Here is an 18,730-nt window from a genome sequence, read left to right as displayed (position 1 = left end):
AGTTGTTTGCGCCTCCCGTTAGCACCTTAAGAGGGAGCCAATTGGGGCGCAAAGCAACTCGCGCCCGGGCGCGGCGATGTTTGTGCCGCTCGTGAAATTAACTAGGCATTTTGCGGTGGCGCTAAACACTTCCGCCACGATCTCCTGCACTGGCAGATTGTGACGTCATTCGAGTGCGCAACGCCCCGGACCGGATATTGAGTGGCGCCCCCCCCTGCCTTACTGCCTGCCGCTAGCAACGACAGGTTGAGGGGAGCGTTATGCTGTCAGAAAGGGACTGGGGGGGCGCTATTTAAAGGCGACCACTTCCTACCTTTTTTTGTTGGTGACATTTTTGCACCATGCATTGAGAGAAAGAGAGAGAGACTTCTGGAGAGATTCAACGCTGTGTGAAGGAGTTTTGGGTACTGAGCAGCACTTTGCAGGTTTATTTTGATTTGCCCTTCCTTGCTTCGCCAGCGCTCTGAGGTAGCGCCTCGATCCTCGGCGTTTGCACCTTAAGACAGGTGTGAAGCACCTGATTTAGCGCTCCAATCACCTCCAGGGGCGATAAAAACCAAGTTTGCTGTCGGAGGCGATAATTAACGCCAGGCGCTGAACTTTGCGCACGGCCGATAATGGCGCCCCAAATGGGGCGATACTGAATTTTTCCCCTTAGTTCCCAACCTTGGCCACATTGCACCCACATCTCCATAATGGCTATTAGATCAAACCTATTAATTTCTATTTACACTATTAATTCGTCTATTTTGTTGCGAATGCTTCGCGCATTCAGATATAGTGCCTTTAACCTTGACTTATTTCTATTTTTCCCTGATGTCACCTTAGTCACTGATGCCTTATTACCTTTGTTACTCTTTCCGTTCCTTCCTGACCCACTCTGCTTATTTTTACCCAAAACTCTACTCTGCTCCAGAGCCTTGACAGTTCTCTCGAGCAGAAGAACAATCTCAGTGGTACTGATTTCCACAATATCGACACACAAACATATTAGAGAGAGACAGAGGAATGGTGAGCTCTGTAACCAGCGGTGTATGTGAATTTTCAGAAGGGAAGGCAGTTTTGTGAGTGATTCACCCCAGCAGTCATTTGTAATTGCAACCGTTGCCTCTCACTTGGTTACAAGGGACGTCTTGGACTTGTCTCACCGCACATAATTTGTCCCGGGGAAGCATTCATAAAAATTGCAGCATCTGATGCAATGTGCAGAATGACGGCTTTTTAAGGCTCTTTAAAAAGGCTGGAACTGCAGGGTAATATATCTTGTCACAAACATCTTGTACGAAGGGTGTACAAAGAAGGCAAATAGGACCTCTTGATTTCTGAATGACGCGTTTATAAAAAAGAAAAAAAAAGAAAGACTTGCATTGATATAGCGCCTTTCACGACCTCAGGACGTCCCAAAGCGCTTTACAGCCAATGAAGTACTTTTGAAAGTGTAGTCACTGTTGTACTGTGGGAAACGCAGCAGCCAATTTGTGCACAGCAAGCTCCCACAAACAGCAATGTGATAATGACCAGATCATCTGTTTTTGTGATGTTGGTTGAGGGATAAACATTGGCCCAGGACACCGGGGAGAACTCCCCTGATCTTCTTTCAAATAGTGCCGTGGGATCTTTTATGTCCACCTGAGCGAGCAGACGGGGCCTCGGGTTAACGTCTCATCCGAAAGACGACACCTCCGACAGTGCAGCACTCCCTCAGCACTGCACTGGGAGTGTCAGCCTAGCTTTATGTGCTCAAGTCCCTGGATAAAGACGAAAGTGATTTATATCGGGGTTTGGGGGTGGCAGGAAGGCATTGCAAAGTTTAGTGTGACCAGCTGCCTTGCTGTGAGTCTCTCTTGGCCCCCGGTAGCTCTCCCTAGTTCCTACGCGCGAGCACAGACGCTGAGTGTCGGCGAGCTATTCGACAGTGGCAGGCATGGGAACTGGTACCCATCAGGAGAAGGAACAGAAACTGGAAGGAGAAACACTAAAGCCGCTTACGAGGTAGTAAGAGCAGTAGTGCTGGCATGAATCAAGGGAAAAAAGAAAGACTTGCAGCTATATAGCGCTTTTCACGGCCTCAGGACGTCTCATCCTTGGCTCGGTGGGCAGCACTCTCGCTTCCGAGTCAGAAGGCTGTGGGTTCAAGTCCCACTCCAGAGACATTGAGCACATTAAAGCTAGGCTGACACTCCCAGTGCAGTGCTGAGGGAGTGCTGCACTGTCAGAGGTGCCGTCTTTCAGATGAGACATTAAACCGAGGCCCCGTCTGCTCTCTCAGGTAGTCTTAAAAGATCCCACGGCACTATTTTGAAGAAGCAGGGGAGTTCTCCCCAGTGTCCTGGGCCAATATTTATCCCTCAATCAACATAACAAAAACAAAGATTTTCTGATCATTAGCACATTGCTGTTTGTGGGAGCTTGCTGTGCGCAAATTGACTGCCGCGTTTCCCACATTACAATAATCACTCCACTTCAAAAGTACTACATTGGCTGTGAAGTGCTTTGAGATGTCCGGTGGTCGTGAAAGGCGCTATATAAATGCAAGTCTTTCTTTCTTTCATCCCACTCCAGAGACTTGAGCACCAAAATCCAGGCTGACACTCCAGTGCAGCACTGAGGGAGTGCTGCACTGTCAGAGGTCCCACCTTTTGAATGAGGCATTAAACCAAGGCCCCGTCTGCCCCCTCAGATGGACGTAAAAGATCCCACGGCACTATTTTGAAGAAGAGCAGGGGAGTTCTCCCTGGTGTCCTGGGGCCAATATTTATCCCTCAACCAACATCACTAAAACAGATTATCTGGTCATCATCACATTGCTGTTTATGGGAGCTTGCTGTGCGCAAATTGGCTGCCGCGTTTCCTACATTACAACAGTGACTACACTTCAAAAAGTACTTCATTGGCTGTAAAGAGCTTTGGGACGTCCTGAGGTCGTGAAAGTTGATTCTTTCTTTATCTTTTTGCCAGCGATTTCTCGGTATTTCAAATCTCCAAATTCATGCCTCAAATATAGTCATTAACTGTAGTGGTGGGGGCACAGACATCACACAGCACCCTCTACAAATCAAACCCCTCAAACAGCCTCGGCACAGTCGCGAATCACGTGACCCAGATATTTGGCAGCTGACCTCAGTGACCTTTAGGGTTGATCACGGATATCAGCCCAAGGGAAATATCAGTTTTTATTGCAGGACAAGCAAACACTATATTTGGAGATCATTTATAATCATCTATTAAATGTTAACTCTTTGAGTGATGAGCTTTCCAATTTCCTGTCTGAACTGCAAAAGGCTAAATTTGACATAAAGCCAATATGATGATACCTGGCCTGTCATGATCCCCCAACACTGAAATTCAAGCTGGCTAGATGAAAGCAGTCACTTCAGATTCCACAGGTAGCGGTGCTTTTACATCGCGCAAGATGGAAGCAAGGGACTTGTATGGGGTACGGTGGCCCAGTGGTTATGGGAAAGAAAGCAAGAGAGTGAGCGAGAGAGAGAGAGAGAGCAAGAAATGAGAGTGAGAGAGTGAGAAAGAGAGAGCGAGCGAGAAATGAGAGCGAGAAAGAGAGAGTGAGAAAGAGAGAGTAAGAGAGTGAGAGCGAGAAAGAAAGAGTGAGCGAGAGAGTGAGAGAGAAAGAGAGCAAGAAATGAGAGTGAGAGAGCGAGAAAGAGAGTGAGAGAGCGAGAAAGAGAGTAAGAGAGTGTGAGAGCGAGAGCGAGAAAGAGAGTGACAGAGCGAGAAAGAGAGAGAGCGAGCGAGAAAGAGAGTGAGAGTAAGAGAGCGAGAGAGAGTGGCAGAGCGAGAGAGAGTGAGAAAGAGAGAGTGAGAAAGAGAGCGTGAGCGAGAAAGAGAGAGTGAGAGAGCGAGAAAGAGAGAGTGAGAGTGAGAGAGTGAGGGCGAGAAAGAGCGAGAGCGAGAAAGAGAGAGAGAAAGCGAACGCAAGAAAGAGAGAGTGAGCAAGAGAGAGAGCAAGCAAGAGATAGAGAGCGAGAAAGAGACAGAGACAGACAGACTTGCATTTCTATAGCGCCTTTCATGACCTCAGGACGTCCCAAAGCGCTTTACGGCCAATGAAGTACTTTTTGAAGCGTAGTCACTGTTGTAATGTGGGAATCTGAACCAGCAATCCAGAGCTTGGAGTTCAAATTCCATTATGGCAAATTGGGAAACTGAATTCAATAAATTCTGATAACGTGTGGACTGGCACCAGAAAGATGGCCATGAAAGCTGCTGGATTGTAGTAAAAACCCAACAGGTTCAACTGATGTCCTTCATGTCTGCTTTACATGCGACTCCAGTCTCACAGTACACGGTTGACACTTCATGCCCTCTAGGGGTAACTAGGACTGGGCAATAAATGCGGCCTTTCCAGCATCACCCATATCACAGAACAGGAGGAGGCCATTCAGCCCCTCGAGCCTGTTCCGCCATTCAGTGAGATCATGGCTGATCTGCCACCTAACTCCAGCCACCAGCCTTGGCTCCATATCCCTCAATACCCATGGCGAGCAAAAATCTATCAATCTCGGACAACATATATAAAAAAAATTTAAAAGCTGAACGTAAAACTGTTGGGGCCACCTAGGACCCGCTAGGACTGGCTGTGTGGAAGATCCAATAAAAACAAGTCTTCTTTAAAGGCGATTCCAGCTTTATATTCGTCTTAGACCCAGCTGAGCAGAACTCTGACTCCCGGCAACCAGTGCGGCTCTCACACAATGTGAAAGCGCCTTCATATCCTTAAGATCTTTTCCTGAATTCAGGCTACAAGAAGTAAAATCAGCTACAGGCCAAAGGTGGTCAGAAATATAACCAAACGTTTATCAACAAACAATTTTTGGAAAAGTCAAATAAAATACTTTTACAATAAAGGCCGACTTCACCAAGTCGCATCCTGTAGAAGGAGCTGACCCACACGATTAGATTCATCTTCAGTGTCTCCTCCCCTTGTGGGCCTTTGTTCTGTCTGTACTGCAGGTGAGAGAAGGTCCACTCCATGTTCTAAGCTGACGCTCCAGTGCAGTGCTGAGGGAGTGCTGCACTGTCGGAGGTGCCGTCTTTTGGGAGAGACATTAAACTGAGGCCCCGCCTGCTCTCTCAGGTGGATGTAAACGATCCCATGGCCACTATTCAAAGGGGAGTACTCCCGGGTGTCCTGGGGCCAATAATTATCCCTCAACCAGCATCACATGATCTGGTCATTATCACACTGCTGTTTGCGGGAGCTTGCTGTGCGCAAATTAGCGGCTGCGTTTCCTACATTACAACAGTGACTACACTTCAAAAAGTACTTCATTGGCTGTAAAGCGCTTTGGGACATCCTGAGGTTGTGAAAGGCGCTCTAGAAATGCAAGTCTTTCTTGCTTTATTTTTTTAAATTTGTTCCTGGGATGTGGGCGTCGCTGGCAAGGCCGGCGTTTATTGCCCATCCCTAGTTGCCCCTTGAGAAGGAGGTGGTGAGCCGCCTTCTTGAACGGCTGCAGTCCGTGTGGTGAAGGTGCTCCCACAGTGCTGTTAGGGAGGGAGTTCCAGGATTTTGACCCAGTGACGATGAAGGATCGGCCGGTGGTATAGTGGTTAGCACTGTTGCCTCACAGCGCCAGGGACCCAGGTTTGAATCTGGCCTCGGGTGACTGTCTGTGTGGAGTTTGCACATTCTCCCCGTGTTTGCGTGGGTTTCCTCCGGGTGCTCCGGTTTCCTCCCACAGTCCAAAGACGTGCGGGTTAGGTTGATTGGCTATGATAAATTGACCCTTAGTGTTAGTGGGATTAAATACGTGGGGTTACGGGGATAGGGTGGGATATGTGTTGGTGTAGGGGTTACAAGGATCAGGTGGGATATGTGTCGGTGCAGGCTCGATGGGCCGAAATGGCCTCTATTTGCACTGTGGGGTTTCTGTGATTCTGTGATATATTTCTAAGTCAGGATGGTGTGTGACTTGGAGGGGAACTTGGAGGTGGTGGTGTTCCCATGCGCCTGCTGCCCTTGTCCTCCAAGGTGGAAGAGGTCGCGGGTTTGGGAGGTGCTGGCGGAGAAATTAAAGAACGGGAGCACCTTGCTTTGTTTGAACTTACAATGGGACTGACAGTAGATTGTTTTAAACAGAGTACAATCGTTATTTGGCAAGAGGAAAACAATTTAAAAAAAACTTAATCTTCCAAAGAATTATTTCCAAAATAAACAGAAAAGGTGGTGGGAGACAAATATAGTCCCACATGAGCTACATTTCTCAAATTACCTGAAAGCTGATCGGGTTTCCCCAGCCTTGGGGGGTGGGGGGCGGGGGAGGGAGTGGTCTGTAAGAAAGGTCAGCATCATAATGGAGCCAACATCCCAATCTGAATCATCAATAATTAAATCACTAAAGAGGCTAAGCTTCCTTTATTAAAACAAAAGGCGATACAATAGATGTAAATGGTCACTCACGATGTCCCTTCCACTGGGCTAAGTCAACGGACTCCTATTCTTTACAGCTTTCTACTTAGCATGAATTTTTCATGCCCCCTTACTGATTTTCAGCACCGACTCCAACAAGGCTGATATTATCAGAAGCGGAGAAGCGTTTACTTTTGGCCAAGTCTCTCCTCTTTCATTGCACGGTGCAAGATTGCCTCCAAATTCGCACGATGTTTGGCAAAATCATTGGAGAGGCCAAATGAGGCAGAAAGGAATAGTAGGGTGTGCTGATGGGGTGCGATGAAGCGGGGTGGGAGGAGGCTCGTGTGCAGCGCAAACAGCGACATGGGCCAGTTGGGCCAAATGGCCTGTTTCTGTGCTGTACATTGTGTGTAATTCTCTCTCCCCTCCTCTCCCTGCCCTGCCCTGATTCTTCTTGGGGCAGGGCAGGTTTAACGGCCGTTGGTAACTTGACCAAGTGGTGCGTCGGCCATGGGGATTTTTGGGAGGCATCTCAACCATGGAGGGCATCACAACCAAGACCCATCCTGCCCTCACTCGATGTCCGCACGTCCACTTTCCAAGAGGAGTCACTGGATAGCAATCAGCAGCGGGGACCCCGACTGATTTCCACCTCCTGCCCCGCCCTCCTCTCCTCAGCCCAGAGGCTTACAGACCAATCATAGTACAACCAATTCCTTCACTTTGGCCTCATGCTACATTTCCCCCTCTATTGGCTATATTTTTTTACTAATTTCTGGGATGTGGGCAGCACCGCCAAGGCCGGCATTTATTGCCCATCCCCTAGTCTCCCCTTGAGAAGGTGGTGGTGAGCCGCTGCAGTCCCGTGTGGTGAAGGCGCTCCCACAGTGCTGTTAGGGAGCGAGTTATAAAATTCTAACAGGACTAGACAGACTAGATGCAGGAAGGATGTTCCCGATGGTCGGGGGAGTCCAGAACCAGGGGTCACAGTCTAAGGATAAGGGGTAAGCCATTTAGGACTGAGATGAGGAGGAATTTCTTCACCCAGAGAGTGGTGAACCTGTGGAATTCTCTACCACACAAGGCAGTTGAGGCCAATTCATTAAATATATTCAAGAAGGAGTTAGATATATTTCTTAAGGCTAAAGGGATCAAGGGATATGGGGAGAAGGCAGGGACAGGGTACTGAATTTGGATGATCAGCCATGATCGCATTAAATGGCGGAACAGGCTCGAGGGGCCGAATGGCCTACTCCTGCTCCTATCTTCTATGTTTCTATGAGTTCCAGGATTTTGACCCAGCGACGATGAAGGAACGGCCGATATATTTCCAAGTCAGGATGGTGTGTGACTCGGAGGGGAACTTGGAGGTGGTGGTGTTCCCATGCGCCTGCTGCCCTTGTTCTTCTAGGTGGTGGAGGTCGGGGGTTCGGGAGGTGCTGCCGAAGAAGCTTCTCTCCTCAGTTCTGGGTGGGAGAGTTCAACAAATGGGGCCCAGCAGCTAATAGAAAGACAACTGGCAGCTGAGCCCCTTTGGCTATTATCAGTTACTGGGAGGCAATTTTATTGTGACATAAGGACAGGAGTCCAAACAGAAAGGAATCTGCCTGTAACATGAACCACTCCAGTAAGAGAAAGAGCAAACACATGAGAGAGAGAGAGAGACAGAGACAGAGAGAGAGAGAGAGAGAGAGAGAGAGAGGGAGACAGAGAGAGAGAGAGAGAGAGAGAGAGAGGGAGAGGGAGACAGAGAGAGAGAGAGAGACAGAGAGAGAGAGAGAGAGAGAGAGAGAGAGAGACACAGAGAGAGAGAGAGAGAGGGAGACAGAGAGACAGAGAGAGAGAGAGAGAGAGACAGAGAGAGAGAAGCGCCTGGAAGGAAAGGAAGGAATGAAACTTCAATGTGCTACATGTATTAAAAGCTAAATGGTAATTATTGATACAACACAACCTGTAGCTCTCAAGCTCTTAGTCCTATTTGCAATGGTATTGCTTACTTCTTACTACAACAACTACTTATATATTTATATAGCGCCTTTTAACATAGTGAAACGTCCCAAGGCACTTCACCGGAGCGTTATCAGACAAAAATTAACACCGAGCCACCGAAGGAGATATTAGGACAAATGACCAAAAGCTTGGTCAAAGAGGCAGGTTTTAAGAAGGAGAACTAGGTAGAGAGGCGGAGAGGTTCCGGGAGGGAATTCCCCGATCTTAGGGCCGAGACAGCTCAAAGACACGGATGTCAGTAGTGGGACGAAGGAAGTCCAGGGTGCACAAGAGGCCAGGCTTGGAGGAGCGCAGAGATCTCAGAGGGTAGTCGGGCTGCAGGAGGTGACAAGAGATAGGGAGGGGCGAGGCCATGGAGGGATTTGAGCGCCACAATGAGAATTTTACATTCGGACAGGGAGCCAGTGTAGGTCAGCGAGCACAGGGGCGATGGGTGAACGGGACTTGGTGCAAGTTAGGACACGGGCAGCAGAGTTTGGATGAGCTCAAGCTGTTGGAGGGTGGAATATGGGAGGCTAGCTAGGGGAACGCTGGAATAGTTGAGTCTGGAGGTAAATTCTCCAGTTTGAATTTTGGAGACCTGGAGGTTTGGATATGCTTTTTTTTCGGTGGTCTTGCTTCATTACAACCCAAAAGCACAACAGCAAGGTCTACATAAGAAACAGGAGCAGGAGTCGGCCATTTGGCCCTTCGAGCCTGCTCCGCCATTCAATAAGATCATGGCTGATCTTCTACCTCATCTTCACTTTTTTGCACTATCCCCATATCCCCTGATTCCCTTAATATTCAAAAAATCTATCGATCTCTGTCTTGAATATACTCAAGGACTGAACCTCCACAGCCCTCTGGGGTAGAGAATTCCAACCCTAACCACAACAGCAATGTCTGCTACCATCATCAACTTGAGGCAAGTGCTGATCAATGGGAACTCAGATTCAAACTTAATACGTGGCCATCAAGGCTCCGTGGTACACACCCAAGTGACCCCCTAAATGAAAATTAAAAAAAATATATATATGAAGTTCGGTTGCAGATCAGCCATGATCTCACTGAATTGCAGAACAGGCTCGAGGGGCTGAATGGCCTCCTGCTGTCCCTATGAAAACTTTGGTCACCCCTGCACTACAGTCCTTCAAAAAGCGACTGGCTGAGTTGCCGAGGGAGGGGTACATTGGGTGCATCAGAGGAAGGAATGTGGGAATGAAATTGAGGAAGGGAGCAAGGAATGATGGAAGCAAGGAAGGATGGGATGAAGGAAAGAATTAAGAAACTTGCATTGATATAGCACCGTTTACATCCTCAGGATGTCCAAAAGCACTTTGGTTAAATTTGCCTAGTGATGTGTCACAGCAGGGAAACTGCAGTGACTGGATAAGTCAAATTCTGTTTGTATTACGTAGAATTTGGGGATTTTGTGGCTCAAAATTCAGTGATACTGCTAGTTTGTAAGAGGCCCATTGGTTTATGGCAACAAGACAAATGCTGTTCGTCATGGAATTACAGCATTTTCATTGGCATATTGGGTGTATTTTTCCACAATTCCAACCCTTTTTTTTTAATGAAACCCACAAAATTAGTGGTCCTTGGGTAACCGTGGCCTCCTGAACCTTGTTTGAATAGAGAGAAAGGCTCTTAGCTGCGAAAATCAAGAAGTAGAATCAGTTTGGGTGGAGCTAAGAAACAGCTAGGGGCAGAAAACATTGGTGGGAGTTGTTTATAGGCCCCCAAACAGTAGTTGTAGTGTAGGGCAGTGCATAAATCAGGAAATTAGAGGCGCATGTAACAAGGGTAATACAGTAATCATGGGGGACTTTAATCTACATATAGACTGGGCAAACCAAATTTGCAGTAATAGTGTGGGGGCGAATTAATGGAATGTATGCAAGATAGTTTTTTCAATCAGTATGTTGAGGAACCAACTAGGGAACAGGCTATTTTCATCTAGTACTGTGCAACAAGAAAGGGTTAATGAATAACCTTGTAGTAAAGGGGCCTTTAGGGAAGAGTGACCATAATATGATAGAATTTTATATTGAGTTTGAAAGTGATTTAGTTAAATCCGAAACTAGGGTCTTAAATCTAAACAAAGCAAACTTACGTAGGTATGAGGGGCGAGTTGGCTAAGGTAGATTGGGAAACGACATTAAAAGGTATGACGGTAGAGAAGCAATGGCTAGCATTTAAAGAATTAATACATAATTTACAACAAATATACATTCCTTTAAGGCACAAAAACCCCACAGGAAAAGTGGTCCAACTGTGGCTAACAAGAGAAGTTAAAGATAGTATTAGATCAAAGGAAGAGGCTTCTAATGTTGCCAAAAGAGTAGCAAGCCTGAGGATTGGTAGAATTTTAGAATTCAGCAAAGGAGGACCAAGAAATTGATAAAGAAAGGGACAATAGAATAGGAGAGTAAACTAGCGAGAGGCATAAAAACAGAGTGTAAAAGCTTCTATAGGTATGTAAAAAAGGAAAGATTAGCGAAAGTAAATGTGGGTCCCTTACAGTCTGAGACAGGAGAAGTTATAATGGGGAATAAGGAAATGACAGAGAAATTAAATAAACACTTTGGGCTAGATTTTCGGGGAGCCGTCAGGCGGGGTTTCAGGCGTGTCGGGGGGGGGGGGGGAAATCCTGAATTTGGGGGTCCCGACACCATCCCGCCCAAAACCCCGCCCCACGTAAGTTTCAGGGGCGGCGGGTACCCACCCTGCACTGGGACCCGCCGAAACCAGGCGGGAAGGGATTAGTGCCAATTAACTGCTTGTTAACAGGTAGTTAACAGGCAGTTTTTAGCCTAATCCCTATTTTGAGGGGTTTCGTGTGGGTTTCCCGACGGCTCCAAACCACACCAGGTAGAGCAGGCGGGCCGTCGGGTTGAAGGAGTTGGAGGGGTCGCGATGTCGGCGCTCAGGTGAGTGATGGGTGCATGAGTGCAAAGGTAAGTGTGTTTGGTGTGTCTAAAGTGTGTAAAGAACTTTTACTTACCTGTAGTTACCTTCACAGCCTTTCTTCCTGTAGCCGTCGGGAGTACATCATTCAGCCGGAACTTAAAGCTGAACGGCTGCGATCTGTGAGAAGTGACAGCCTTCAGCTTTGAGTGCCGGTGACAGTTCTAACTGAGTCTGTGCAGAATGACTCATGTTAGAACTCAAACTGTCAGTGTTTCACAGCTTCAAACAGCTGTGAAACGCTGATATTTCATCTGTCGAGAAATCGTGACAGATGAAATTTCAGTCTGTGACGTCACCTGTTGCCGGGTGGCCCTTAATTGGCCTGCTGAGCCCGCTGGGCGGGCTCAACAAGGTCAATCAAGGGAAAATCGCGCGGATTGGCCGGACGTCGAAGTAGGCGGGTCGAAAACTCGAAAGGGGGAGTCCCGCCTTCTTTCCGACAGGTTCGGGAAAATCTACCCCTTTGTGTCTGTCTTCATGGAAGAAGATGCAAAAAACTTCCTGGAAATAGTGGGGAACCAAGGGTCTAGCGAGAAGGAGGAACTGAAAGAAATTAGTATTAGTAAAAAAACATAGCATCCTTCAAGAGGGTGCAGAAAAGATTTACGAGAATGATTCCAGGAATGAGGGACTTCAGTTAAGTTGATAGACTGGAGAAGCTGGGGTTGTTCTCCTTGGAGCAGAGAAGATTGAGAGGAGATTTGATGGAGGTGTTCAAAATCATGAGGGGTCTGGACAGAGTAGATAGAGGGAAACTGTTCCCATTGGCAGAAGGGTCGAGAACCAGAGGACACAGATTTAAGGTGATTGGCAAAAGAACCAAAGACGACCGTTCTATGATTCTATGGAGAAATTAATGGGACGAGAAGCCGATAAATCCCCTGGACCTGATGGCCCACATCCTAGGGTTTTGAAAGAGGTGGTTATAGAGATGGTGGATGCATTGGTTGTCATTTTCCAAAATTCCATAGATTCCAGAATGGTTTTTGAGGATTGGAAGGTAGCAAATGTAACCCCACTTTGTAAGAAAGGAGGGAGAGAGAAAACAGGGAATTACAGACCAGTTAGCCTGACATCAGTAGTAGGGAAAATGCTAGAATCTATTATTAAGGACGTGGTAACATGGCACTTGGAAAATAATAATAGGACTGCAACTTCCTTTATCTGTTGCCTTGAATGGCCTATAGATGAAAGAAAGAAAAAAGAGGAAAAAGTTTGGTTGATTAGTGCCTCCTGTTTGTGCCCTAAGAGGGCACTAACGGGGTGCAAAGCAACTAGCGCCCGGGCGCGGCGATGTTTGCGCCGCTCACGAAATTGACCAGAGTTTTTGCGGCGGCGCTAAACTCTACCGCCACGATCTCCTGTGCCCACAGATCGTGACGTCAGTCGAGCGTGCAACGTCCTGGATCGGATATTGAGTGGCGGCCCCTGCCTTTCCGCCTGCCGCTAGCAACGACAGGTTGAGGGGGACGTTTTACAGTCGGGAAGGGACTGGGGGAGCGCTATTTAAAGGTGGCCTCTTCCTGCCTTGTTTTGTCGGAGACATTTTTGCACCACGCATTCTGAGAGAGAGAGAGAGAGAGAGATTCTGAGAGAGAGACTTCTGGAGAGATTCAACGCTGTGTGGAGGCGTTTTGGGTACTGAGCAGCACTTTGCAGGTGCTTTTTGATTTGACCTTCCTTGCATCGATTTAGAAGAGACTATGGGAGCTGCACTCTGAGCTCTTTCCCTGGTCCTCTCCATTGTTCTTTGCAGCAGATTTGAAGTTCAGGTCCGTCCAGGCCGAGATTCAAGGCTGCAATGAGCAGGGTGTGGCTGGAGAGCAAGATCGACCTTCCCCTTCAAGAACTGTCTGCTGCCGGTGTGTCTGTGTTCCATTGCTGACTGACATCACATGAGCTTCGCCAGCGCTCTGAGGTAGCTTCTCGCTCCTCAGCGTTAGCGCCTTAAGAGAGGTGTGTAGCGCCTGATTTAGCGTGCCAATCACCTCCAGGGGCGATAGAAGCCAAGTTTGTGGTCGGAGGCGATAATTAGCGCCAGGCGCTAAACTTTGCGCCCGGCCGATAATTGCGCCCCAAACGGGGTGATACCGAATTTCTCCACCAAAAAGACTTAAATTTCTATAGCGCCTTTCATGGCCACTGGACATCTCACAAAAGCTGTATCAGCTGTGGCTCAGTTGGTAACACCCTGGCCTCTGGGTTTGAAGGTTGTGGGTTCGCAGTCCCCATGCCAGAGACTTGAGCACAAAAATCTAGGCTGACGCCCCCAGTGCAGTGCTGAGGGAGTGCTGCACTGTCGGAGGTGCTGTCTTTCAGATGAGACGTTAAACCAAGGCCCCGTCTGCTCTCTCAGGTGGATGTAAAAGATCCCACGGCACTATTTCGAAGAAGACCAGGGGAGTTATCCCCGGTGTCCTGGGCCAACATTTATCCCTCAACCAAGATAAAAAAAAACAGATTATCTGGTCATTATCATATTGCTGTTTGTGGGAGCTTGCTGTGCGCAATTTGGCTGCTGCGTTTCCTACATTACAACAGTGACTACACTTCAAAAAGTACTTCATTGGCTGTAAAGCGCTTTGGGACGTCCTGAGGCACTATATAAATGCAAGTCTTTCTTTCTTTGCTCTTTCCCCATAGCCCTGTAAAGTTTTCCTTTTCAGATTCCCTTTTGAGAGTTATTATTGAATCTGCTTCCACCACTCTTCCAGGCTGCGCATTCCGGATCGCAGCAACTCAACGATTCCCACTGAAAATCCACTCATTTTACTTTCTAGTGGAGGCCAAGGGGAAATCCTTGATGAAGCGCATATTATCCCGAGTCCTCGATCATTCTTCCTGGCTAACTGTGAAGGCAACTTCCCAAATGTACTGCTGCGTAGCCTGTGAAGCAGGATGGCATTAGTTGGCTAAGTGTTCCAGTCTCGGGGGATCCTGGAGCTTCCCTTAGTCTACCGCCTATCACTGAAACTCACACACAGGCGTACCACACACAGGAAAGATAAGGACTCTTTCCTGTGGAACAGAGGCGTTCCAAGATTTTTATCTGGGATGTATAGGGGCATACCATAGTGGCTCAAGGACTGACACACACTTCACAAATACTGTTTACATAGAACTTACAGCACAGAAACAGGCCATTCGGCCCAACGGTGGGAATAGGCTGGATAGCTCTTTCTCGGCCAACACAGGCACGATGGGTCGAATGGCCTCCTTCTGTGCCGTATATGATTCTACGAACTGGTCCGTGCCGGTGTTTATGCTCCACTCGAGCCTCCTCCCACCCATCTTCATCGAGCCCCATCAACATATCCTTCTATGCCTTTCTTCCTCGCGTGTTTAAGAAGCTTCCCCTTAAATGCATCTGTGCTAATCGCCTCAACCACTCCCTGTGGTAGCGAGTTCCACATTCTCTCCACTCTCTGGGCAAAGAGGTTCCTTCTGAATTCCCTATTGGATTTCTTGGTGACTATCTTATATTGATGGCCTCTAGTTTTGCTCTTCCCCACAAGTGGAAACATTCTCTCTGTGTCTACTCTATCAAAACCTTTCATCATTTTAAAGACCTCTATTGGGTCACCCCCTTAGCCTTCTCTTTTCAAGAGAAAAGAGACCCAGCCTGTTCATCCTTCCCTGATGGGTATACCCTTGCATTTCTGGTATCATCCTTGTAAATCTTCTCTGCACCCTCTCCAGTGCCTCAATATCCTTTTTATAATATGTGGACCAGAGCTGTACGCAGTACCCCAAGTGTGATCTAACCAAGGCACGGTACAAGTAATTCATTGTACGTGAGGCACTTGTGAGAGGTTTGAGGATGTGATGAGGCGTAAGATCAGTTGTGTGTACGGCGCTGATCTCCCTTGGCATCGCTCATGATGGGTCAAAGTTTACACTGGTTTCAGAACAATAGGTGCTTTTATCAACCAAGTGTGCCGGGGAAAGTGTGACAAATATATAAACGTGCACTTCCTGTACGAGAGTTTTAATATATATGATTTTAAACATAAAATGAATTAAAACAACTTGCACCTGCCTTGGCTCAGTGGGCAGCACTCTCGCCTCTGAGTCAGAAGGTTGTGGGTTCAAGTCCCCACTCCAGAGATTTGCGCACAAAAATCTAGGCTGACACTCCCAGTGCAGTGCTGAGGGAGCGTCGCACTGTCAGAGGTGCCGTCTTTCGGATGCGACGTCAAGCTGAGGCCCCGTCTGCCCTCTCTTGGGTGGACGTAAAAGTTCCCGCAGCACTATTTCAGAGAGGAGCAGGGGGAGTTCTCCCCGGTGTCCTGGGGCCAATATTTATCCCTCAACCAACATCACTAAAGCAGATAATCCAGTCATTATCACATTGCTGTTTGTGGGATCTTGCTGTGCGCAAATTGGCTGCCGCGTTTCCCACATTGCGACAGGGACTACACTTCAAAAAGTACTTCATTGGCTGTAAAGTGCTTTGGGACATGCGGTGGTCGTGAAAGGCGCTATAGAAATGCAAGTCTTTCTGGACAGACTATATGCAGGAAGGATGTTCCCGATGGCGGGGGAGTCCAGAACCAGGGGTCATAGTCTAAGGATAAGGGGTAAGCCATTTAGGACTGAGATGAGGAGGAATTTCTTCACCCAGAGAGTGGTGAACCTGTGGAATTCTCTACCACAGAAGGCAGTTGAGGCCAATTCATTAAATATATTCAAGAAGGAGTTAGATATATTTCTTAAGGCGAAAGGGATCAAGGGATATGGGGAGAAGGCAGGGACAGGGTACTGAATTTGGATGATCAGCCATGATCTCATTGAATGGTGGAGCAGGCTCGAGGGGCCGAATGGCCTACTCCTGCTCCTATCTTCTATGTTTCTATGTTTTTATATAGCGCTTGTTAATATTGTAAAAAAATTCCAAGGCGCTTCACTGGAGTGTAATCAGGCAAACATTTACACTGAGCTAATTAAGGAGCTATTAGGACACATGACCAAAAACTTGGTTAAAGAGGTAGGTTTTAAGGAGCGTTTTAAAAGGAGAGAGAAGTAGAGAGATGGGGAGAGGTTTAGGGAGGGAATTCCAGAGCTTGGGGCCGAGGCAGCTGAAGGCACGGCCGTCAATGGTGGAGCGATGGAAATCGGGGACGTGCAAGAGGCCAGAATTGGAGGAGCGCAGAGATCTCAGAGGGTTGTAGGGCTGGAGGAGGTTACAGAGATAGGGAGGTGGGGGGCGAGGCCACGGAGGGATTTGAACACAAGGATGGGAATTTTAAATCTGAAGCGTCGCCGGACCGGGAGCCAGTGTAAGCCAGTGTAGGTCAGCGAGCACAGGGGGAGCGGGGTGATGGGTGAAGGTGGCTTGATGCGAGGTAGGATACAGGCAACAGAGATTTGAATCGCCTCAGGTTTAGGTAGGGTAGAAGGTGGGAGGGAGGGCTTGAGGGAGGAAGAGAATGAGGCCGGGCCAGGAGAGCATTGGAATAGTCGAGTCTTGGAGGTAACAAAAAGCATGGGTGAGGATTCCAGTCGCACAATTCACAGCTTTAAAGATGCTTTAAAACAAAAAATGAATAGGTCGGCAAATAAAGAGTTAAATTGTGCGCCGAGGGCCAACATTAGGAATTGTCCACTTGCGTCAGTCCTTCCTGTGGATACAGTTTACATTCACTCTCCCTCTCTTGGGTCCCTCTATGGGCCCGTGGGCCTTTCATTCCACCCGCTCACTTCCTCGTGCATCTCATTTTCTATTGTTCTGTTAAGTGCCATCAGCTGAACTGTGCATCGCGTCCCGGTCCGGACGTCCAATGCGGTCACATGCTCATAAACTCAGCGGCTGTTGCTGAAGGGGGCATTAATCCAGAAGCTGTTGCTCCCATCACTACCTCAAACTCAGAGAACCGAAAACGTACAATTCGGTTAAGCGACGGAGGAACGGCCAAAATAAACAGTGGACTTTCATCTGACCTCCCGCTGGCGCTGATCGCCAGTCAGACGACATAGGAAGATAGGAACAGGAGCGGCCCCTCGGGCCTGTTCCGCCATGGAATTAGATCATGGCTGCTCTGTGACCTAACGCCACCTACCCGTTTTTGCGCCACATCCTTTGATACCCTCGCCCACCAAAAATCTATCGCTCTCAATCTTTGGACCATTTCAATGGACCTTCCCCAGCATTTTGGGGGCTAGGGTGCCCAGATTTCCCACTAACCGTTTGTGTGGGAAAAGTGCTGCCCGATTTCACTCCTGAATGTCCCAGCTCTAATTTTAAGATGATGCCCCTTTGCTTTCGACTCCCCCCCCCACCCCCTCCCCACCGGAGTAAATAGTTCCTCTGTATCTAGCCGGGCGGGCAGGGTTTTGTGGGGATTTGCGCGGTCCCATTCTGAGCTGGAAAACGGGATGGCTATTGATGGGGTGGATTGTTAGTGGAGTGGCTGGGATCACAGCAGAGCGAGAGAGGGCTTCAGAGTCGGGTACAACAGTTTTCAAAGTAAAACCACTGGACTTTTGAATGAAATAGGGGGCTTACCTGTTTAATAGTGCCGGGGATGTGGGGAACTGTCGCACCAGCTGTTCGGACAGAGTTTTTCCCCCCTGACTCTGATTGGTCATTTGTCATCCAATCAGAAGGCTGTATCTAGGGAGACAAAAATTTTGGTCGTCCAATCAGAAAATCTGGATGCAACACTTCGGCCACGACATTCATAGGATTATGTAGGATATACGGCACAGAAACAGGCCATTCGGCCCAACCAGTCCATACCGGTGTTTATGCCCCACTCGAGCCTCCTCCCGTCTTTCCTCATCTAAATCTATCAGCGTAACCCTCTATTCCCTTCTCCCTCATGTGCTTGTCTAGCTTCCCCTTAAATGCATCTATACTATTCGCTTCAACCACTCCCTGTGGTAGCGAGTTCCACATTCTCACCACTCTCTGGGTAAAGAAGTTTCTTCTGAATTCCCTATTGGATTTCTTGGTGACTATCTTATATTGATGGCCTCTAGTTTTGCTCTTCCCCACAAGTGGAAACATTCTCTCTGTATCCACTCTATCAAAACCTTTCATGATTTTAAAGACCTCTATTAGGTCACCCCTCAGCCTTCTCTTTTCAAGAGAAAAGAGACCCGGCCTGTTCATCCTTTCCTGATATGTATACCCTCGCATTTCTGGTATCATCCTTGTAAATCTTCTCTGCACCCTCTCTCGTGGCTCTATATCCCTTTTATAATATGGCGACCAGAACTGTGTACAGTTGTACATGGTCTCTTCGCCGGGAACAAGCGGAAGCTAAGCGCAGGCAGCGCAAGGAGCGCCCGTCAACCCAAGCACCCCACCCACCCGCCCCTTCAACCACCGTCTGCCCCACCTGTGACAGAGACTGTAGGTCCCGCATTGGACTCATCACTCACCTGAGA

At 48.1% G+C, this 18,730-nt stretch overlaps 1 protein-coding gene across 1 annotated transcript in view; it reads right to left on the bottom strand.

Moving 5' to 3' along the window:
* LOC147097354 (AT-rich interactive domain-containing protein 3B-like) overlaps positions 1 to 18,730 on the bottom strand; it is a 302,108-nt gene that overhangs the window by 180,046 nt on the left and 103,332 nt on the right. Inside the window, exon 3 of the mRNA XM_085972262.1 lies at positions 17,844 to 17,951. Coding sequence (XP_085828388.1) covers positions 17,844 to 17,951 — 108 coding nt within the window. The remainder of the gene's footprint in view (positions 1 to 17,843; positions 17,952 to 18,730) is intronic.

The sequence above is a fragment of the Somniosus microcephalus genome, chromosome 32, assembly GCF_052327205.1.
Source record: "Somniosus microcephalus isolate GS21.2 chromosome 32, FLI_Smic_1.0, whole genome shotgun sequence".
Lineage (NCBI taxonomy): Eukaryota > Metazoa > Chordata > Chondrichthyes > Squaliformes > Somniosidae > Somniosus > Somniosus microcephalus.
This window is presented reverse-complemented; position numbering and strand designations above follow the sequence as displayed.